This window comes from Kogia breviceps, chromosome 2 (assembly GCF_026419965.1).
Source record: "Kogia breviceps isolate mKogBre1 chromosome 2, mKogBre1 haplotype 1, whole genome shotgun sequence".
Lineage (NCBI taxonomy): Eukaryota > Metazoa > Chordata > Mammalia > Artiodactyla > Physeteridae > Kogia > Kogia breviceps.
Genome location: NC_081311.1, coordinates 78,313,808 through 78,338,836, shown reverse-complemented (window position 1 = coordinate 78,338,836; position 25,029 = coordinate 78,313,808). Strand labels below are relative to the sequence as shown.

General features: G+C 36.6%; 1 protein-coding gene across 7 annotated transcripts in view; it reads left to right on the top strand.

The window, feature by feature from the left end:
- The window catches only part of RYR2 (ryanodine receptor 2), a 746,950-nt gene that overhangs the window by 343,685 nt on the left and 378,236 nt on the right, over positions 1–25,029 (top strand). For all 7 annotated transcript variants that reach the window (XM_067025663.1, XM_067025662.1, XM_067025661.1 and 4 more), the window contains 2 exons: positions 12,979–13,053; positions 17,927–18,083. In XM_067025663.1, the coding sequence (XP_066881764.1) occupies positions 12,979–13,053; positions 17,927–18,083 (232 nt within the window). The remainder of the gene's footprint in view (positions 1–12,978; positions 13,054–17,926; positions 18,084–25,029) is intronic.

The following is a 25,029-nucleotide window of genomic DNA, read 5'->3' as shown; positions in this document are numbered from 1 at the left end:
TTGGCAGAAAGCTTAACTTTTCTAGAAGGCACTTCCCTTCCTGACTTTCATTCCCTAAAGACTAAATTCAAGGAGGTTGTTATGTGTAGTGTCTGGCACACAGGGAGAGAGAGATTCCCTCTGACAGAAAAAGAAGAGAAGAAAGGATTCTGCCACAGACTCAGAAGGCACTGACATGGAGCAAATGGATGCCCAGAAGCAAAAAAAAAAAAATATGAACCACAGCCCAAACCTCACACTTTATATAAAATCTAGTTCAAATGGGTCATGGGCTTAAATGTAAAACATAAAACTATAAAACATTTTGGAAAAAATCTTTGAGATCATAGAGTTTATAACTTGGCATCAAAAACATGTCCATGAAAGGAAAGCATGAATAAACTGATCTCATCAAAATGAGAAAATTTTATTCTGTAAAAGTCCCTGTGAAGAGGATGAAAAGATAAGTTATAGACTGGCCAAAGGTATTTGCAAATCATACGTCCAACAAAGGACAAATATCTGAAAATACAGAAAGAACTCTCAAAGCTCAACAGTAACAAACAACCTAATTAGAAAATGGGTGCAAAACATGGACGGTGGTTTCACTGAAAGGACATACAGATTGCAAGTAAGCACAGGGAAGGATGTTCAGCGTCATTAGCGATTATGGAAATACAAGGCCACCAGGTGCTACCACTACACACTTATCAGAATGGCTAAAACAAACCAAAATACCGATAACCAAATGCTGGCGAGGGTGCAGAGAAAGTGGATCGCTCATAAATTGCTTGTAAATGGTATAGCCACTCTGGGAAACGTTTTGACAGTTGCTTAAAAAACTAAACATGCACTACCATACGACCTAGCAGTTGAATGTCTGGGTGTTTATCTCAAAGAAACAAAAGCTGTGTTCACAAAAATACTTTTTCACAAATACTTAGTGTAAAACAGCTTTATTTGTAATAGCCGAAAACTGGAATCAGCCCAGATGTCCTTCATCAAGGGAATGGTTATCCAGTCTGCAGTACAACCATAGCATGGGGTGCTGCTCGGCAATAAAAAGGAATGGCCGGGCTTCCCTGGTGGCGCAGTGGTTGAGAGTCCGCCTGCCGATGCAGGAGACACGGGTTCGTGCCCTGGTCCGGGAGGATCCCACATGCCGCGGAGCAGCTAAGCCCGTGAGCCATGGCCACTAGGCCTGCGCGTCCGGAGCCTGTGCTCCGCAACGGGAGAGGCCACAACAGTGAGAGGCCCGCATACCACAAAAAAAAAAAAAAAAAAAAAGGAATGGCCTGTTGATACATAACAATTGGGAAGGGTCTCCCGGTGGTTATGCTGAGTGAAAATTGTCAATCCCAGAAGATCACATGCTGTGTGAGTCCATGTTTATAACATTTTTGGGATGAATCTTAGAACTGGAGGACAGATTAGTGCTTATCCAGGGTTAGGGAAACAAGAGAGGGGGGCGAGAGGGAGGGAGGTTTAGTTAGAAAAGGGCAATCTGAGGCATCCTTGTGGTGTAGGACCTTTACAATGATGGGGTTCCAGGAAGTTACACAGTTAATAAAATGGTATAGAATTTAATACACACACACAGACACATACTCAAATGAATATAAGCAGAACTGGAGAAATGTAATAAGATCAGGGGATTGTATCAAAGTCAATATCTTCATTGAAAACCGTTATAGCATATATATGTATTCAATTACGTATGTATGTAACTTGAATATATGTGTAGTTACACATATGTGGAACTATTATACTATAGTTTTAACATATAGTTACATATATAATAGTACATATATAGGTAACAGTTACATATATATGTAATACATAGTTATGTGTATATGTAATAGTCACATTACATATGTAACTATTAGTTACATATATAATAGTTACATATATGTAACGATTAAGGTTGTATATATATATGTAACTATTATATTACAGTTGAAAAACATTACTATTAAGGGAAGCCAGACAGATGTTCAAGGGATTTTTCTGTATTCTTACAGAAGCATGTGAATCTATGGTTATCTTAAAAAAAATTTCTTTTAAAGCATTCATAGAGACTGGGGAGGAAGCAGTTTTCTGAGTTCCACTTTCAGGCTGACCAGTACTCTGCTCCCTGACCACTTGCTACTCCCCATTTCCTCCTGGCTTATCAGGAGATGGCAAGACTCAGAGGGCAATGGCTGTGGGGTTTTTCACTTGAGCCTCTCAAGTGAATGGAAAGCGTCAGCCCTCAGACTGGACAGGAGCATGTAAATAGAGACCCTGTGCTTAGAAGATCTAACAAAAGAACTGGGCTTACTCCCCCAGGTCCGAGATTACTGTACTACTCCAGCAACAATAATAAGTGCTTGAATTCCGCACTAGCTTGATGGACTCAAAGTTGAAAATAATTGTATTTTAAAGAGAATTTTTTTAAGTGTTGGTGATAACAATAGTAGATGAGGTTATTCCAAGCCATGTTTCCCTCTGAGAAAAACCAAAAATCTGTTCAAAGATAATTGAGAGCTAAAAAAGTAGTGAAAATGTGTGGAGCCAGGTTCCCAAAATAGGAGACGGAGGAGTGAGTTCAGCATCTGAGGAAGCCTCTTCTCTCCAGGGGATTGCAGTGGCTGAGTGGCTCAGAAGTGGGGCAGAGCTGTTGGACGCATCAGAGTGCAAGTGGATCAAAAGTGGTAGTACAAGACCCACCAAAGAAGAGGCACTTTAGGAGGGAACTCAAAGAACTGTACCCTTGAAGCAGTGATGAACTGGAAATAGAGCAGCCCTTGCAAGTATTGAAACTCAGCCTCAAATAATATTAATTACCATTTGGATTAAGATGATGTGGGATTGCTGGTGCCCCTAGATTACTTTACCTGCGAGAAGCAAAAGTACATCTTTGGGGGGGTGGGGAACTAACACAAAGAACTCAAGTGATTTCTGTATTTTACATATACCATATCTAATAATCAAAATTAAACACGCTATTTTGTTGCAACCCTGACTGATGTACTGCAGTACAGTTCTGGCACCACCAACTCCCTAGAATTAATAGATCATACAAATTACGGGCTTTGTTCCCTACAAAACTGCCCTTATCTCAGACAACAGCCACAAAGAGAGGGGTGGTCCTCAGACCATCTGTACTACTGTACAACTGGCTACAAATTTGGGGGTTCCCATAACCCCTTTAGATTTAAGAACTCAGGAAAGTGCTATACTTAGGATTACAATTTTATTATAAAGGAATACAAATCGGGCCAGATGTAGCTACGTATAGGGTGAGGTCTGGGAGGGTTTCAGATGTAGAGTTTCTGTTCCCTGTACCTGTGGATCAAGGTATCTTACCTTCCTGGCACATCATCGTGTCCATCATCCAGGAAGCTCAGTCAAGCTTTTGTCCTAGAGTGTTTTTCTTGGGGTTTTGTTATGTAGGAATGTTTGAGTTCAATCATGTACTCAATTATTTAATTAATCTCTACCACACTTTCACTCCTCAGAGGTCAGGCTGGATCAAACTTCCAACCCTCTGGTCATCTGATTTGTCTTTCTAGCATGGCCACCCCTCTTACTGAAGCTATCTAGGGGCCCACCACGAGTGGCCCCATTAACATAAATGAAGGTGTGATCTAAGGCTCATGAAAAACATACTCTCTTAGATCACCTGGGAAATTCCAAGGGTTTAGAATCTCCCTTCTAGGAACCAGGGGCATGGGTCAGACAAATTCTTTATTATACAGCACAGGCATATAAGACAGGACCCACCTGAAAAACAAAGGCAAACACACACTATAGAAAAAGGCATACAGGTCATGGATACACAGATAATAGTGTTATCACAAGTAGAATTTAAAATATTTATGATTATTATCTAAGAATTAAAAGACCAGGTGAATAAATTTGGTGGAGAACTGTTAACTATAAGAAGGGGTCATATAGACATTCTAAAACTGAAAATTAAAATAACTGACATTAGAACAGATAGATTTAATATCAGCTTAGACATAGCTGAAAAGAGAATTATTGAACTGGAAATAACATCAGAAGAAGTATTCTGACCTAATACTGAAACACTAGTAGTTAAAAGATTGGGAAATATGAAAAAGAGCATACGAAATACATGGTGAATGATGAATGGTCTATCATACATGTATTGGAGTTCCAAAATAAAAGGATAGAGAAGGGAGGGGGAGGCAGCAGGAGAAGGAAAGCAGGAGGGAGACAGAGAACAAGAAAAAGAGTGCTTGCAAGTACACAAGGCACAGGCAATGTTTAATACAGTTGCTTAAGAATTTGGGCTTCCCTGGTGGTGCAGTGGTTGAGAATCTGCCTGCTAATGCAGGGGACGCGGGTTCGAGCCCTGGTCTGGGAGGATCCCACATGCCGCGGAGCAACTAGGCCCGTGAGCCACAACTACTGAGCCTGCGCGTCTGGAGCCTGTGCTCCGCAACAAGAGAGGCCGCGATAGTGAGAGGCCCACGCACCGCGATGAAGAGTGGCCCCCGCTTGCCACAACTAGAGAAAACCCTCGCACAGAAACGAAGATCCAACACAGCAAAAATAAATTAATTAATTAATAAACTCCTACCCCCAACATCTTCTTTAAAAAAAAAAAAAGAATTCTCCACAACAAGAACTAGGAACCCTAAGTAAGAGAAATGAAAAGAAACCGCACTTACATCAGACTAAAAGTACTAAAAAGTAAACACAAAATTAAACACTTAAAAACGGATAGAAAAAAATATGTGATATCTTTAAGGGGACAACAGTAAGATTTACAGCTCACTTCAAGTAAGAGACAATTGGAAACATTGGATGTAAGCTTAAAAGTGCTTAAAGAAAATAACTGCCATCCTAAAATTTTTAAATCTAGTAAAATGTGATATTTTTCAAAACAAAAGAAAAGCATAAAAGTGGCAAAATTTTATAATCATCCTCTTCATTTTCTTCCTAGTATAGTCCTAGTATATTTTCTTCTAAAATATAATTTTTTTTTTTTTGCGGTACGTGGGCCTCTCACTGTTGTGGCCTCTCCCATTGTGGAGCACAGGCTCCAGACGCGCAGGCTCAGTGGCCATGGCTCACGGGCCCAGCCGCTCCGCGGCATGTGGGATCTTCCTGGACAGGGGCACAAACCCGTGTTCCCTGCATCGGCAGGCGGACTCTCAACCACTGCGCCACCAGGGAAGCCCTAAAATATAAATATTTTTAAAAAACATTAAGTGATTTTTAAAAATTAAGACTTTTGAAATTGAAGTATAGTTGATTTATAATATTGTGTTTCAGGTGTACAACATAGTGATTCAGTTATTTTTTATTATGTTCCATTATAGGTTATTACAGGATATTGAATATAATTCCCTGTATTATACAGTAAATCTTGTTGCTTTTTTGCGTTATGCGAGCCTCTCACTATTGTGGCCTCTCCCGTTGCGGAGCACAGGCTCTGGACGCGCAGACTCAGTGGCCATAGCTCATGGGCGCAGCCGCTCTGCAGCATGCGGGATCTTCCCGGACTGGGGCACGAACCCGTGTCCACTGCATCGGCAGGCGGCCTCTCAACCACTGCGCCACCAGGGAAGCCCTATCTATTTTATGTATAATAGTTTGTATCTGTTAAATGCCATATCCCTAATTTGTCCCTCCCCACCTTTCCCTTTTGGTAACCGTAAGTTTGTTTTCTGTGTGTGAGTCTGTTTCTGTTTTGTATATAGATTCATTTGCATTATTTTTTAACTTCCCCATAAAAGTGATAACACATAGTATTTGTTTTTCTCTGACTTATTTCACTAAGCATAATATCTTTGGCCCATCCATGTTGCTGCAAGTGGCAATATTTCGTTCTTTTTATGGCTGAGTAGTATTCCATTGTATACATATACCACACCTTCTTAAGCCAGTCGTCTGTTGATGGGGCATTTGGTTGTTTCCATGTTTTGGCTCTTGTAAATAGTGTTGCTGTGAACATTGAGGTGCATGTGTCTTTTCGAATTAGAGTTTTTTTTTTTCTCAGGATATATACCCAGGAGTTGGATTGCTGCATCATATGTTAGCTTTATTTTTAGTTTTTTAAGGAACCTTTATACTGTTTTCCATGGTGGCTGCATCAATTTAGATTCCCACCAACAGTGTACAAGGGTTCCCATTTCTCCACACCCTCTCCAGCATTTATTATTTGTAGACTTTTTTTTTTCTTTTGGTACGTGGGCCTCTCACTGCCATGGCCCCTCCCACTGCGGAGCACAGGCTCCGGATGTGCAGGCCCAGCGGCCATGGCTCACGGGCCCAGCCGCTCCGCGGCACGTGGGAGCCTCCCGGACCGGGGCATGAACCCATGTCCCCTTCATTGGCGGGTGGACTCTCAACCACTGTGCCACCAGGGAGGCCCTAGACTTTTTGATGGTAGCCATTCTGACACGTGTGAGTTGATATCCCATTGTGGTTTTGATTTGCATTTTTCTAATAATTACCGATGTTGAGCATATTTTTATGTGCCTTTTGACCATCTATAACTCTTCTTTGGAAAAATGTCTCTTTATGTCTTCTGCCCATTTTTTGATTGGGTTGTTTATTTTTTCCATATTGAGTTGTATGAGCCCTTCGCGTATTTTGGATATTAACCCCTTGTTAGTCACATTGTTTGCAAATATTCTCTCCCATTCCATATGTTGTCTTTTTGTTTTGTTGATGGTTTCCTTTGCTGTGCAAAAGCTTTTAAGTTTGATTAGGTCCCATTTGTTTATTTTTGTTTTTATTTCTTTTGCCTTGGGAAACTGCTATAAGAAGACATTGGTACAATTTATGTCAGAATGTTTTTCCTATGTTCTCTTCTTAGGAGTTTTTTGGTGTCATGTCATATATTTAGATCTTTAAACCATTTGGAGCTTATTTTTGTATATGGTGTGAGGGAGTGTTCTAATTTCTTTGATTTACATGTAGCTGTCCAGCTTTCCCAGTACCACTTGTTGAAGAGATTGTCTTTTCTCCACTGTATACCTGCCTCCTTTGTCATAGATTAATTGACCATAGATGCATTGGTTTATTTCTGGGCTCCCTATTCTCTTCCATTGATCTATATATCTGTTTTTGTACTAATAACATGCTATTTTGATTACTGTGGCTTTAATAAGCATTATTTTTTAGAGGCGTTTCAGATTTACAAAGAAATTGAGAAGAAAGTACAGATATTTCCCACATATCCCTTCCAGACCTTCCTCTGCAGTTTTCCTATTATTAAAATGTTGCTTTAGTGTGGTACTTCCTTTACAACTGATGAGTCAATATGGACACATTAGTATTAATTAAAGTCCGTTATTTACATTAGGATTTACTTTTAGTTTTGTATATTTTCTGGGTTTTGACAAATGTATAATGACATATATCCACCCTTGTAATGCATACAGAATAGTTTCAGTGCCTTAAAAATCTCCTGTACTTTACCTATTTAAGACTATCCTTTTTTCATTGAAAGGAATGGAGCACCTTTGTGCCTTTGTCAAAGGTCAATTGACTATATTTGTATGAGCCAATATATTTTAGGGCTCTCTATTTTGTTCCATTTGTCTATTTGTCTGCTCTTTCACCAGGACCACACCATCTTGATTACTGTAGCTTTATAGTAAGTCTTGAAGTTTGGTAGTGTCATTCTTCCAACTTTGTTCTCCTTTAATACTGTGTTGGGTATTCTGGGTCTTTGGCCTTTCTGTATAAACTTTAGAATTGCTTTGAAGATAACTGATTAGTTTCCTAGGGTTATTGATTGGGTTTGAGTTGAATCTATAGATCAGGTTGAGAAGAACTGATATCTTGACAGTATTGAGTATTCCTGTTTGTATATGTGGAATGTTTCTCCAATTATTTACTCTTTGATTTCTTTCATCAGACTTTTGTAGTTTTTCACATATAGATCTTATACATATTTTGTAAGAAATATACCTTTCTTTTCCTTTTGGTGGTAATATAAATAGTTTTGTGTTTTAATTTCAGATTTCTGTTGTTCATCACTGGTATATAAGAAAGTTGAGTTTGTCCGTTAATCTTTCCATTAATCTTGTATCCTGTAACCTTCCTATAATTGCTTCGTAGTTTCAGGAGTTTTAGTTTTGTTGTTGATTCTTTGGGATTTTCTACATAGACCGTCTTGTCATCTGCAAAAGAAAACAGTTTTTTTTTTTTTCTCTCCTCAATTCACATACCTTTTTTCCTTGTTTTATTGCATTAGCTAATACTTCTAGTACAATGTTGAAAAGGATTGGTGAGAGGGGAAATTCTTGCCTTGTTCTGTATCTTGGGGGAAATTATTTAGTTTCTCACCATTAAGAATGATGTTGATTGTAGTTGATCTTCATGAAGTTGAGGACATTCCTTCCTATTCCTAGTTTTCTAAGAGTTTTCACTGTGAATGGATGTGGGATTCTGTCAAATGCTTTTTGCATTTATTGATATGATAACATGGTTTTTATTCTTTAGCCTGTGCATGTGATGGATTTTATGAATGTTCAGTGATACTTTAAATTAATAAACTTATGTGTACAAAAGGAGAAAAGTAATCATTTTTGCTGCATATATTAAAGCAGCACATTTCTTTTGATGTAAAAAGTAGTGATAGTTCCTGTGGATACCAATTATGACTTTTAAAATCTATTTCGTTAGGATTAAAAAAACATTTTTCAAAAGAGAATTTAGTTCTGTGGTCCATCATTCATCTATTGAACATCAAGTTTGGAAAAATGAAGAATTCTGATATTACTTTACTGCCCTGCGTTGCAGTAACTAAAATACAGTGATATGACTTTTTTGTCCCTACTGAATCCTACATAAACATGTCATAAGCATTTGAATCGGCATGGCAATCTTTAGAAGTCAGTAAACTACTACTCTTTATTTTTAACTTGTGTAATTGATTCCTCATCAAAATTGGATGTGACTGATTAAATTTCCTTGTATTATTTTTGTTCCTTCTTTTGTTGTTCGTTTGTTACACAGTCTAGCCTCTCTCTGGACAAAAAAGAAACCAATATGTGTTCAAAAAGTAGAACACTAATGACAACATCCCTTATCCCCATTGCTTTAAGGTCATATGGTAAATGTTAAAAAAAAAAATCGTTCACTTGGAGGAAAAAAAAAGGTGGTGTCTGTGGTACTGCAGTAATAATTGACTATGAGCTGTCCAGTGTTAAAATAATATACTAAATTTAAGGCTTCTTTATGTTGAAGAAACAAAAGTAAATTGAAAATGACCTAATTGTTATTTTTGTAATTCATGTATAAGACAATTATTTTCCTCATGCTTCACTGATCAAACTAACGTTTTTGGAATGATCCAAGTGTTCTGAAACACTCTGAATTTATCTGTAGTTATCTTGGGGAGAAAAAAAAGGAATCACTCACAATGTAGTATTAATTCCAGATTTAGAAATATAGGTAGATAAGTTGGACTTTCTCTCAGTTATTATGATGTTTAATTTTATGTGTCAACTTGACTGGGCCACACAGTATCCAGATATTTGATCAAACTATTTGATCAAATTATTCTGGGTGTTTCTGTGAGGGTGCTTTTAGATGAGTTTACCACTTAAATCTATAGACTGAGTAAAGCAGATTGCTCTCCCTCATGTGGGTGGGCCTCATATAATCAGTTAAAGGCCTGAATAGAACAGAAAGGCTGACTCTTCATGAATCAGAGGGACCTCTTTCTGCCTAACTGCCTTTGAGCTGGGACGTCAGTTATTTCTTACCTTTGAACTGAAACTGAAACATCAGTTCTTCTTGGATCTTGAACCTGTCAGTCTTTGGAATGGGACTATACCATTGGCTCTCCTGGTTTTCAGGCATTTGGGCTTCGACCAGAACTTACATCATCCGCTCTCCTGGGTCTCCAGCAGATCTTGGGACTTGTCAGCCTCCATGATTGCATGAGCAGACTCCTTATAGTAAATTCTTTCTATAAAATTATTTACACACACACACTCACACATATATATGAATGTACTTTTATATAACGTATATTCCATGTATTAAGATTTATATATATATATATATATATATATATATATATATATATATATATATATATCTCCACAACTTGGGTCACAGCTTGGATGGCTACTGTTGGTATGTAGTGAGTAGAGGCCATGGATGTGGGAAATATCCTGCAGTGCACAGGACAGCCTCCCACAGCAAAGAATTACCTGGACCAAAGTGTCAGTAGTGTTACTGTTTAGAGACTGGTATAGACCATAGTTTCCTAACTTTGGTTCCCCCTTGCGACCAGCTGGGGAGCTTTTAAAACAGCTGACTCCAAATTTGGTTTAATTGGCCAGTGGTGAGGGCAAGGTTTCAGGATTTTAAAAGCTATCCACATGATTATATTCACAAACACCATTAAAAGCCCCTACTGAGTACCCTGGTCATTGATGTACCTAAAATCCTTAGGTTATAATGGATGGAACGGTGTGATCCTGAATCAATTTTAATGTACAAAGATAAACAAGTAGTCATTATTACCTCCTGATGTGATGTAATACGAAGGCAAACACCAGTTTCTGAAATGTTCTTGCCAAAGAATCTCAAACTTTAACCTGAGCAAGCTTCTAGATCTCTAGATCTACCACTTAGAGGCAGATGTTAAAAAACACTGTGAGAATGTCATCAGCAAAATTCAGAATGTAGAAAATACTCCAGGACAAATGATACAGTTTTTTTGTAAACAAATAAATGGCAAGAAGGAAAAAAAAAATAGGAAGGGAGAACTGTTCTAGAATAAAATAGACACCAAACCAATTTATGCATCTCATTTGGATCTTGATTTGAAAAAGCAACAGAAAGAAAAAGACTTTTTTCCCTTGAAGAACAGTTTATTCATATTCTTCCCATCTTGTGACATGATGGATAAATGTAGATTCATTATTAAAAAAGAATAAAATTTGAAAGCAAGTTAACCTGAGAATGATTACTTCATGCTTCTCTGTAGGATGCCTGATCATTCTGTTTTCTATGGCTTTTTCAACGTTTAAAAAAATTTTATAGTGGAGTATAGTTGATTAACAATGTTGTGTTAGTTTCAGGTGTACAGCAAAGTGATTCAGTTATACATATACATGTATCTATTCTTTTTCAAATTCTTTTCCCATTTAGGTTATTACAGAGTATTGAGCAGAGTTCCCTGTGCTCTACAGTAGGTCCTTGTTGGTTATCTATTTTAAATATAGTAGTGTGTACATGTCAATCCCAAACTCCCGAACTATCCCTACCCCCAGCCCTTCCCTCCTGGTAACCATAAGTTCCTTCTCCAAGTCTCTGAGTCTGTTTGTGTTGCGTAAATAAGTTCATTTGTATCTTTTTTTTAAGATTCTGCATATAAGTGATATCATGATTTTTGTCTTTCTCTGTCTTACTTCACATTGTATGATAATCTCCAGATCCATCCTTGTTGCTGCAAATGGCATTACTTCAATCTGAAAAAGACATTTTTGAGACAATTGGGAAAATTTGAACAGTGAATGGGTATTTCATAAAAACAAATTTTATATATATGCATATCAAGTATAGAAAAATACTTTTGTATTGTTTTATGTGGAGGTTATATGTCGAAGGATAACTTGTGGTTATAGGTAAAACAAGGTTGGCCCTATATTGATCACTGTTGAAGCTATGTGCTGGGTGTATTGGGGTTTATTATGATATTCTCTCTACTTTTGTGTGTCTTTGAAAAGTTCCACAATAAAAATAGAATGAGGGAGGAATATCTGAGTAGGTAAGAGGAATGCAGGCAAGAATGCTGTTAGGAAAACTGTCAAAGCAGTAGGATTTTCCAAAGTGTTTAAAAAAAATAAGTCCACTGGATTTGGGAACATGAAGGTCATTTGATGGCCTCAGCTAAATCTGTCTCAGTGGAGAAGTGGGTCTGCAGACAAAATTGAGTGCACTGAGGATTAAGAGGAGATGGTAATGAGGCGGAAAAGCAAGGGAAGCAGGGGAGGAAAATATGGTCACACGTTATTATGTTTGTGACTGGACAAGCTTATGTGTGTTTGGATGATGAAGAGACCCAGTGGGGAGGGAGATGGTGAGCACTTGGAAAAGAAACAGGAAACAAGTTTTGGTTTCCTTAAACCAATCTCAAGGGGATGGTAAAGAGACCAATTTGGGGGCTTCCCTGGTGGCGCAGTGGTTGAGAGTCCGCCTGCCGATGCAGGGAACACGGGTTTGTGCCCCTGTCCAGGAAGATCCCACGTGCCGCGGAGCAACTAAGCCCGTGAGCCATGGCCGCTAGGCCTGTGCGTCCGGAGCCTGTGCCCCGCAACGGGAGAGGCCACAACAGTGAGAGGCCCGCATACTGCAAAAAAAAAAAAAAAAAAAAAAAAAAAAAAAGAGACCAATTTGGATCATGTATGTACATTACTTAGCATCACGTCTGGCATATTAACAAATTGTTATTACGAGAGATTTGGAATTTTGGCGTGTGTGATGTACATCCAAAGAAATTTCTGTGTGTGTGTGACTGTTGATATTTACATTTTATTGATGTTTACATTTTCCTATCTGTTATCATTTAACAGTGTCATGGAAACATTAAAATTAATGTGTTTTCACATTTCTTTAAAATGTTTTAAACGTCTAGAAAGAATTTAGAATTGCAAATAATTATATGCATGTGTTGAAATATATTAATCTACACCTAAACTCATAGTGGAGTACGTTTATGGACTTAAGTTTAATGGTGAAAGTATTCACTGGGATAAAGAGAGAAAAATGGCCAGGGTGAGGGAGAGGGGATGAAGGCGATGAGAAGGGAGTAAAAGAGAAGGAATGTGTTTAAATCAAATGTTTATTCAGGACACTGTTGTTATTTTTATTTCCAGCTCTATTGTCTCCTACCAAAAAGTAGCTTTTATTGTTTCTCCAAAGCCTTCCCATTTACTTTTCTCTTTGAATTGGCTTGAAAAATTGAGTCCAAGAATGCAACGTTAAAATTGGGCTTTTTATTTCTTTTAACAGAACTGTTCATTACGAAGGTGGTGCTGTATCTGTTCACGCACGTTCCCTGTGGAGACTAGAGACGCTAAGAGTTGCGTAAGTAGAACTTCTAAATACAGCCTGACGCTCCGGGTACAAAGTACATCGAGTGCTCTTGTGCTTTTATGTGAGATGGTCATGCTAACAACCAGCAAGCAAGTGAAACCCTGAGAAAATGGAGAGTCTCCCCTCTTTTACCTTCCGCCTGCCTTTATTTATCTTTCACTAGCCTACATTCACCAGGTAGTAAGCAACAATTTTATACCATCTGCTTTTGCATTTAGCCTCATTTGTTTTTATAATATCATCTCTTCCCAGTCTGTGCATCTCCTGGCAGGAAGAGCTCCCACAGCAGAGTGATGTAAGGTTTGGAGACGGGACAAATTGTTTGCAACCCTGTAGCACATTCAGGTCTGGGTTTAACCTTGTAAAGTCACGTGTAAAACAATGGAAAGTTGAACCTGAGTGAGATGTGACAGTCATACTGGCAGTCAGTATCTTTACTTACAAACAGCTTGATAGCTGAGTGAGAAATGTGGATTGCAAACAAGTCACTGTGTATTCATTAGAGAAAGTGACTTTTTTTTTTTCTGGTGACTTCAAAAAGCTGTCCAGAGTTTGACTTTTAGTTCCTTTATGTAAATGCAGTACTGATGGTAAAGGTGTCATTTTGAACTATTTTAAATAGAATTTAAATATCAGTTAAATTAAAAATAAAAGGTTGGAAGTTTTAGTCCTTTACCTAAAAATCAGTAAGTTTTCAATGTATTTGTTCCCTATTATATGACACTTTAAAAAATTATTGATTTAGGGTAACAGACTTCATGGACGGCTGTAGGGAACTATCTTATTATGGAATAGCTGTCTTTGTCAACCTGATATTTTGAGATTAATGCTTATCAATAGTGATGATTAAAATGGTTCAGTGGTCTTCAGCTTTTTGTCTTTTTGGTTTTTTGCTTACATATCCCATAAAATGATTTCGAAAAACTTTGTGTTTCTTTGATCATGTTAGGCTTGACATAGAAATTTTTTCATTATCAGTTTAAACAGATGCATAGAATATAACTTACAGTGTATTATAAGTAGTGACATTTTAAGATAAAATGGTTACACCACTTTTATAGTCTTATAAAAGTATCCCATTGTCTCTAAGTACTGCTGTGATTTAATACCCATCTTTGTTTATTTAAAAATACTTGAACATGGTCTCTTTAACAGTGAAAAATATATGTTATTCATCTTTCTCATTGAAATCATATTTCCTTTACTCTCCCATGACAGAATAGTACCCCAATTGGATTTTTTTATGATTGAAAGACCTTTCTACTCACTGTGTCATACTCCTATTCAGCAAAAAATATGCATGTAAATTAAATTTATTTTTTATATTTTCTCTGATTGTAAGTCTGTGAATTTAAAAAAGTGCTTCTGTATTAATCCCATTAATTCTTAATTGATGATATTAAATTTCTTCTGTATAAATTCATAGTTAGTCAAATGCACTGAAATATTAAAACTTTTGATAAACATTGAACTTAAAAGTAAAATTTTATGGGAAGTGCACCTCTTAATGTGATGGAAAGAGAAGAGATGACTTATAAAGGAAAGGGAAGAAAACTCATAGCTTTTGTGTGCTTCATAAATTATTCAGAGAATTTAGGGAAAAGAATTTCAAATAATTACATGTATTTTTGTAATTTGCCTTGTGTATTATAAAAATGACAGCTTAATTAGAGAAATGAAATAGTCCAAAAAAGTGAAATTTAGAGAAGTTTTGTTACCTTTAAAAAACAGACTCCAGATGTGTTTTCACATTTATAGATCTACCTACCCTTCACAACTGTGTGCTTAAAGAAATGATTTATTTGTTTTTTGAGGAAACCAGGACCTAAATCTGTCTCAATTTATAGGTTTAAAAAAAAAAAAAAAAAAGGATGATTGCTCCTGAAAGCCCAACAAGAGTTCCTTTTTATTGTCAACAATGTTGATGAACTGCAATTACATAAATCCCAGCACGTGAATAATCAGCGTGTGTTTCTATCCCGTGGTCTTAATTCTGTTCCTCTGCTGTTGCCTAATGTTTGAAGTTTGAAAGGGGGAAGTTTAGAGTTTGTTTTAACTTTGAATTTGGTTGACTGATATATAGAAAGGGCCTGGGCCTTCTTCAAATAATGGAGGTGAAAGAGGGTACTTTATCACCATGCATTTGTAGCTGTGCCTCTCAGAATCCAGATGACAGCAAGTCCACCTTGACAGGCAAGGCAGATCAGGGACTTTTTCAACCATTTAAAAAATTAAAGAGAGGTGTTTTGATTCTACTCTGTGACCCTTGGTGTATATCTACAGTAGGAAAGCAGGAGGTTCATATGTAACAAATGTAATTATTAAAAAAAAAAATTATTTTAGATTTTGTTGCATCTTTGACCTACTTTGGCCTCACTGTAAATTTACAAATTAGATTGCATTTAATTTGCTTGTCTTATTATATGCAATGGCCACATAATTAATTTTTCTTTTTACTTAGGAAGTAATAGTCAAAGATCCTGTTTATGTTTATGACAGAACTTTATTTCCAAAGGTCAATGTTTGTATTATAATCTTTGGGATACCATATGTTTTCTTTTCCTCCAATGGGGCCCCAAACTATGTATTTGTTATAATTTATGTAGTCTAGTAATTATATATTTTATATTGCTTACTTACATAACATTAATGTTATCAAAAGTTTTTCAGTATTATGAACATTTTAATAAGGTAAGTTTTAATTTGGGGAGTCAAATGTAATAGAAAACACATTCCTGTATTGTACCCCAGTACAAAATTGTCAGAACACTGTAAGTAGGATATATGTTAGTTTCTGTAATGGGCATGATCACTGCAATTATAAATACGCATTTTGTATTTTAAGTAAAATTCCACTTTCTTATGTGTTACAAATCTTTAAAAAATTAACATATCATGACAGGTGACCAAATACTCCTCATTTCTTTGAGATAATTAAAAGTAAATATAGATAATACATATGGAACAATTTTCTAATAACATAGGAAGCTGCTTTATATAACTTCTTTACTATAACTATATTCAGTTTTACTGAAAGATTATTTTCTTGCCCTTGATTCTCCTGGGCTTTTCCTCTTTTCTTTTGGACCTGTGAGCTAAAGAAAATGTGTTTAGACTTCACAAAGTTTCGCTGATGATGGGGCAGATTCATTCCATTTCTAACAGTGGCTTGAGAGGAGTGCTTATGGTATATGAGCCCTATTAAATAGATTTGAACATGGTATCCAGAATACCGTATAGAAATTCTGGTAAAAAGTATACACCATTACCAGACTAGAAATGCTTTAACATGCTGTTGTCGGTAAATGAACTTTAATTTCGTTTTTAAGACAATACCGTGTTATTATCAGGGTTTATTGGTACATGATTATTAATTTAGTAGGAGGACTTTTCCAACGTAATTGTCTTTATAAACAAATCCATGTAAAAATGAACTTATTACAATATCATTCTACTGTTAATTTTCCAGGCTAATAGTTCAGGTCAAAAATCAAGTTTGGGGAAACAGCATAAAATTGACTTACAGTTCACTAAGATTGGTGAATTCTTTTTAAAGTGTTCTTAATTTGTAGAATATAAAGGTTTATAATGCTTCTGTATTAAAACTGGTTTATTAACTAATAAAATCATATTGAAATCCTCCATACCTTTACTTTTTATTTATTTGATTCCTTACAAAGTGGTAAAGCTTCCACTATAATTGTCTTTTAAAAAATTACCCTTGTGTTTCTTTTGTTTCATTTTCTGTTTGCCATTGACATGTGAAGCTTCATAACATAGTACATTCTTTTTAGCGTATATCTTTCTCATTATAAAATACCCGACAGTGTCCCCTTTATACTTTTTTGCCTTGAATTCTAATTTCTCTACTATCAACTTTACCATCACTATTTTCTTTTGATTTTGTATGCATGGTAAATCCTTTTTATTTGTTTTTTTTAATTTGATTTTACATCATTGATAAGAGGCTGTCCTCGTTTTGCACACTAGCATGATAACTGAAAGTCACCATTATCAGAACCTTGTTTCCACTCTGTACTATAGTAAGGGCAAGGCTCTGATAATGATGGCTTTCAGTTAACACAGTGCTGTGCAAAGCAAGGACAGTCCGTATCTTAATTTTTCTTTTCTACCCTATCTGAAAGTCATTATTTTTAGAAGTAGACTTTAATGATCACAACTTTGCTTTTTATCTTTTTTCTGCAGTCTTAGTTTATATTTTCTCTGTGTTGCTTTCAGTTTTGCTTTCCCGTTTTTCCTCTCGACTGTATTAGAGTTTATATTCTTGGTTTGTCTTTCTTGTTCGTTGGTTTTTAATGACATTGTTGTTCCACATTATTAAAATTTAAAGCATAGGAGGAGATTTCTTTTTTCAGATAAATACATACTTCAGTTTATCTATATGAGTTCCAGTTAATCATAATTAGGCAGTGACTCTAATATCACTGGTTTTCAAGTCTGTGCAAATCCAAAAATAACTAGTAAATGCTAAGGTATCATTTAAACTCATAATGTCTGTATCTGTGATTAGAGGTTAACCTGGAACACAAGTTCTTGGTCATCTTTGCATGGAGTAGTGTTTGGTGTGGATGGTGTTATATTTAATGTCAGAAGACTCTGAGTTAAATTTCGCTTCTACTTACTGTTAGCTCTGTGACATGGAATATTACCTAATCATTCTGAATAACCATTTTGTTATTTGTGATACGAAATTAATAACACCAGCATCCTAAGGTTTGGGGGATCATTAAAGAAGACAGTGTATGCAAAGCACCTTTGTTCATTGTCTGACACATACATTTTAATTGCTGTTTCTCCTGTCATAGTATTTGCTATTGGATCAAGTCTTAACTGTTTCTGTTAGGTGGAGTGGAAGCCACATAAGGTGGGGCCAGCCTTTCCGACTACGCCATGTCACAACAGGAAAATACTTGAGCCTCATGGAAGACAAAAGCCTTCTACTCATGGACAAAGAAAAAGCTGATGTCAAATCAACAGCATTTACCTTCCGATCTTCCAAGGTAAGACAGAAATGTATAATTTTCGATTTCCTTTAAGTATACCCCTACTGCATTTCCTTTGATGTTCGAAATGCAAAAAGAAATGGTGTATGTTTCACATGTATTTCCAAATTCCCATGTTCTCTTCGATGCCTTCCTCTTCAGTAAAGCCTATTTTCCTAAACCACTAACACCTTCCCAGGTGTTGCCACCTGGCTTATAGTTCTTTGGTTATTTACGTGTAGTACATCCATCCAGCCACTTTTAGTTTTCTTAGGTGTTGACAGTGCAGTAAGCACAGACCTTGTGCTGTTGTTGTATAGCAATGTGATGGGCACACCAGAACGTTCTCACAGATGCTCTTATATACAGACCTTTCTTCTTACGTTCTTGAATCATTTGTAAGAACAGAACCTCTAAGAGAATCCTTAATGTCTTTCATGAGAATCCCTCTGAACTAGATGATGAGTAGAATAGAAAAAAAAAAATAAATGCACATCAAAGTCAAGTTGGAATGCTGGTGCTGTAGCACAGCTAGGCCCACGCAGTACCTCATGAAAGATTTGTAACTCACCAGCCCCGCAGTGCAATGGATTGCTAACCATGCCTCAGGAAAACAGTAGATGTCCTGAATAGTGAAGTATCTCAGGAATAGTTGAAAATCACTTGTTCATTTGACACATGCCAAACATCGATTATATGCATTTTTGTGATGATTGTGTATTTCTGTCCTTAATTAATGAAGAATGTGAAACTTGGGCATCATCATAGGAATGGTATTAACTTACTGGTTAGCTTTTGTCTTAGAGATGCAAAACTTTGCACCCCTGTTACAGATAAAGGTAAGTTTGAGCAAGACCGGAAGTAACTCTAAAAAGACAGTAGCCTCAGTTTATATCCCTAGTGCCACGCTCTCAGTTTTCTTGCTTTGGAGGACACAGAATGGTAGAAGATGCTTTTGATTTGATGAATTCTTCCGAGATCTCCCAGAAAGACAGCCAGTGTAGGTCCCCATCCTTTATGGTGAAAATAGACAAAGCTGGTCAACTCCAGTGGATAATCTGAGACAGGATTGGCATCTATAATTTGTTGTAGGAACCCATAGAGGGGCTCTGGAGAGGGTACCTGGGTGGACCTCAGGTGGGCAGTTAGTTGCTCCTTGTGTCTGTAGTTGGGAAGCACAGTTGATAGCATTGTGAACAGACTTGGCGCTGATGGGCTTCTTCCTCAAGATTTTAACCAGCGTGGTGGGAATTTGCTAGTTTGTCCACTGATAACACCTTAGTCCAGAAAGAAAAAAAACATTCATCCCCCCAAAGACGCATCAGTTATCTGATGGAGGAAGCCCTTTTCAAGTAAAAAAGATAGCGTACAATGACATACAGCTTAATGGTGGGAAATTGGAAAAGTGAAAAGAAATGCATGACATCCCAGCAAAATATAATCTACCAAAATAAAAAGAAGTAGAAAAAGCTGAACAGCTATATCACAATGAAAGGTGTTAGAAAAAATTTCAATATATGGCAATTAAAAAGGAAAAATACATCTAACAAAAACTGGAGGAGAAAGAGGAAAAATGAAAGGTGCTCTGATTGCTTCCAGTGAAGCAGTGAAAAGTCAAATAATATTTTCTTAAAACTCCAAAATCAAGTAACAAATAAGATATTTATCAGTAAAAAGCCAAACACTAAACAATATTTTTATTGTAGTAAAATTTACTAAAGTAAGGTGGTGGAAGAGTGGGGAGGTTTGTGAAGGAAGAGAAGTAGACATTTATTCACCCAGGAATATTTAGGGGCTGACTTGACCTTGGCTGGGAACATGCTGACAGTACGTGCCCTCCTAAAGCTTGTTGACGGCACTGGGAAGCAGGACCCTTTCTTCCCTAATTTCTTGGCCTTTTAAATGTAAGAATTGCTACCATTCTCTGTTTCTTGTAAATCTGCCAATTGAGCTGAATATTCTCCATAACTGATCTCTCTGAGAATCAGGATCCCCATTTTACAGATGGAAAAACTAGGGGCAGGACTTGTCCATGTCACTCGGCTGAGCACATAAGAAGATCCAGTGAACGTGAGGTTACCTCTGTTCCAAACCACTAGCCAGGGTGGGTTTCAGTAACCAGGCCTGACTTCCAGGCCTGGAACCCTGGACTGGCTAGTCATTCATTCACCCCCAGGCTGTCAGGGCTGCCCCAGGGGCCTGGAGGTACACCAGGGCCTCATGTAGGGCCTCCCGGGCAGGTGCCTGACACTGTTGTCTAACTGTGGTCTCCCTAGTTCCTGCTATTGCTGGAGAAATCTGAATACTGAGTTCATCTTTCTCTTTTCATTATTTCTGTAACAATCATATTCCCATGGTCTCCAGAAATCTTATTTTGCTATAGAAAGATGAATACCTACACGATCTTTCTCTTTTCGCTCTGTGACAATCCTAATTCTCCAGGAGGTAAATGGATGCCTCTAGCAAAATGGGTAGATTATTCCAATAGAAATGTAAGTGCAAAAGAGACAAGTATGAACATATTTCAAAGATTTCTTTCTTGCATACATGCAGCCACTGATCTAGCAGTCTTCTAATATACATGTATTTTTAATGAGAGGAGTTTTCTTACAGAAATAAAATAAAACTGTGCACATTATCATTCTTTGTCATGGGAAAATGATTGGTAGACTCAAATGTTTAATGAATAGACTTGATAGCTAAGTGGTGTTAGCTATCAGAATATATTGATCTAGAAAGATACCCATCATAATATTGTTGAGTGAAGAAAAAAAACAAATTATAGTGCAGTTTAAAAATCTTATTATTTTTGTACTTAAGAAAAAGATCCGTGTGTGTGTGTTTATGTATGATTATATATTAGATGTGGAAGAATCTACACTAATCTTTTAACTTTGGCTGCTTTAGAAAGTTGAAAATGGGGGAGGGAGGTGGGGAGAGGGAAGGACTGGGAGTTTGTCTATACAGCAGAAATTAACAACATTGTAAATCAACTATACTTCAATAAAATATAAAAAAATAAAACTAATAAAAAGAAAGATAAAAATGGAAGGTGTATGAGAGTATGAGTGCAAGGGGAAAGCATTTTCTTTAACTTTAAAAAAATAAATCTCTGGATTATTTTGCCTATTACGATAGCCATTTTTCCTTTGTAACAAATTTAAAAATTCATCCATTGTACTGATATACTTGGACATAAGTTTTGTGCACAGTTTAAATTTATTTCTTTAGGGCTAGACCTAGAAACAGAAATACTGACTCAAAAGCTATGAATATTTTCAAAATCTCTTGATAATGGTTCTTGCCCAAAGCAATAGCTTTTGAAACATTTCCCCCCAAATATCTCTGCTTATGTTCTGTCAGTGTTATAGTTTGCATTTGAAGAATTTTTACTGACCAGCTCCTTTTGTGGTCTCTGCTCAGAGGTTCTGTTTCTGGCTTTTGGTGATTGTGTAATGTCAGAGGTTACACTGAAAGTGCAGAGACCTAGGATTCCAACATTGCCTTTTTAAAAAAAATAAATTTATTTGTTTTTGGCTTCATTGAGTCTCTGCTGCTGCGTGAAGTCTTTCTCTAGTTGCATTGAGTGGGGGCTACTCTTCTTTGCGGTGCACAGGCTTCTCATTGCAGTGGCTTCTCTTGTTGCGGAGCATGGGCTCTAGGCACGAGGGCTTCAGTAGCTGTGGAGTGCAGCCTCAGTAGTTGTGGCTCATGGGCTCTAGAGCGCAGGCTCAGTAGTTGTGGTGCACGGGATTAGTTGCTCTGTGGCATGTGGGATCTTCCCGGACCAGGGCTTGAACCTGTGTCCCCTGCATTGGCAGGAGGGTTCTTAACCACTGCGCCACCAGGGAAGCCCTCCAACATTGCCTTTTAATGAACTGTTTGGTTTCTCTAAAACTAGTCTCCTACATGGACCTCACGTTTATGGAAACACTGTAAAACACAGGTTGTTAATAACCCACTGTCAGTTACCACTATGATAATTGTATATAACATGGTTGAGAGTCGTGAAGGTGGAAGTGAAATCCAGGAAAACATTTTATTTTTATTTTTTATTTTCTTTAATTTATTTTATTGAAGTATAGTTGATTTACAATGTGTTAATTTCTGCTGTATAGCACAGTGATTCAGTTACACATATATTCTTTTTCATATTTTTTTCCATTATAGTTTATCACTGGATATTGAATATAGTTCCCTGTGCTATACAGTAGGTTGTTGTTTATACATACTATATATAATAGTTTGCATCTGCTAATCCCAAACTCCCAATCCATCCCTTCCCCATCCCCTCCCCCTTGGCAACCACAAGTCTGTTCTCTGTGTCTGCAAGTCTGTCTCTGTTTCATAAATAAGTTCATTTGTGTCAGATTTTAGATTCCTTATGTAAGTGATATCATATGATATTTGTCTTTCTCTTTCTGACTGACTTCACTTAGTATGATCATCTCTGTGTCCATCCATGTTGCTGCAAATGGCATGTATTCTTTTTCATGTCTGAGTAATATTCCATTGTATATATGTACCACATCCTCTTTATCCATTCATCTGTTGATGGACATTTAGGTTGTTTCCATGTCTTAACTATTGTGAATAGTACTACTGTGAACATAGAGGTGCATGTATTTTTTTGAATTAGAGTTTTTTCTGGATACATGCCCAGGAGTGGGAGTGCTGGATCATGACAACTATATTTTTAGTTTTTTGAGGACATCTTATTTTTAAAATAAAAGAATTTTCATTTTAAAATCACTGACAGATTAGGTAATAAAGTGTTTCCTATGAAGTCAAGATAGTAACTCTATTATTTCTTTCTAAAATTACTTTTTCATTATATGTAATGGATAGTCATTATAGAGGATTTTAAAAGGGGATACTGCAAAAATGAGATAAGGGGAAAATTAAAATCATGTACTGTCCATCACTCAGAAACAACTGTATTGTGTGGGTATTTCAGTTTTTAACAAATATTTACATATTTTGATACTAATAGGGCTAATTATTAAAATTAAAAATTATTCATGTTGAAAAGTACAATTACATAATAAAGAAGTATTGAACTTAGAACTAACTAAACTAGAAGTATAGTTCTTAATTATAGATGAAATTGTATGTTTTAAAAATAAAATAGTTTTTATTACTGTCAACATTGTAGAGAAGGTGGTATAGCTAAACAGTTTCTTTCATCCTTTTGCTAATCATCACATTTGGTTATGGCCCCTGGTCTTTGAAATAAATAATCAGACTTATGTAAAGGTGTATTTGATTCTTTTTCCTTTTTTCCTCTAGTGCCACTGACAAGTTGAAAATCCTTGTCTTATCTTTATGTATCTTTGCTATACTGTTTCCAGTGAAAATAATGAGTACTTATATTTCTGGAAGGCAAAGACTTGTGTGTGTAAGATATTTCTTCAATTTTGGTATATTTTGACTATACAATTAATAAATGACTATTGATTGACATAATTACTGGGTTGCAAATCAAGTTTTCATTACTGATGAAAAATTAAACTTAAAATTGGGATTGACATATTAGTGTATATTATGTATAAAATGGATAACTAATAAGAACCTGCTGTATAAAAAAAAGTAAAATTCAAAAATTAAAAAAAATCAACCCCCCCCAAAAAAAGAACCCTTACATTTACTGTAGCATTCCCTTACTTTTTTTTTTTTTTAAACCAAATCATTAAGATCATTCTTACTTAAAATTATGAGAATGGGCTTCCCTGGTGGCGCAGTGGTTGAGAGTCCACCTGCCGATGCAGGGGACACAGGTTCGTGCCCTGGTCCGGGAAGATCCCACATGCCGCGGAGTGGCTGGGCCCGTGAGCCATGGCCGCTGAGCCTGCGCCTCCAGAGCCTGTGCTCCGCAGCGGGAGGGCCCTCAGCAGTGAGAGGCCCACATACTGCAAAAAAAAAAAAAAAAAAAATTATGAGAATGGCTTTAAAAACCTGTTCTACTAGTTAACATAAGGAGCAACTGTTTTGATTGTCATTGGGATATCTTTACACTAACATGAACACTCACTAGCTAATCTGAAATTCAGGATTTGCAGAATAATCAACAATTGTTGATGACTGTATATATTCAGAATAAACACAATAAAGTGGGAGACAGTTTGTAAAATCACTGATGTTGATCCTCTTTTTTCCCCTAGCTTTATTGTGATATAATTGACATTTAATAATGTATGAAATTAAGGTGTATTATGTGATGATTTGATGCACATATATATTGCAAAATGCTTATGCTGGTCTTAAAGACAACATTTTATATCAGGAAGAATTCAATTTGATTCATGCAGGTTTTCTTAGACCTATTCTTCACTTTCTCTACTCCATTACATTAGTGTGTTGAAATGTCAGTTTTCGTCATAAGGTAGGTCTTGCCAATCACCCACATATTATACTACCCCCAAAATGTCATTTTTTTTAGCTTAAAATGCCCTAAAAATATTCCTCTGTGGGTGATGTCTTCCAGTTTTTTCCCCTCTCATGCTCCATGAATAGAAACCTTTTGCTGCTGAAATGATGGAATACCAACCTCAAATAAGACTGCCAATGAGATTACAAGGATTATGGAGTAAATGGCGAAAATAGAAAGAACAAAATATTTTTAGGACATAGTTTTAGTATGTTGTTTTTATTTGAGATTTTTATCCTTGGCTCAAAAAATGTTTAAGATACAAGTTAGGGAGACTAACAGGTAAAAAGTTACAGTTACAAATACATCAGTCACGGGAATGAGATGTGCAGCGTGGGGAATATAGTTAATAATATTGTAGTATCTTTGGTGACAGACGGTAGCTGGACATCATGGTGACGATTTTGTAATGTACAGCAATATCGAATCACTGTGTTGTACACCTGGAGCTAACATCGTGTTGTAGGCCAGTTATACTTCAATTTTTTAGAAAATGTAGATACTGGGAGGAAATGCATCAAGATGCTAATGATGGTT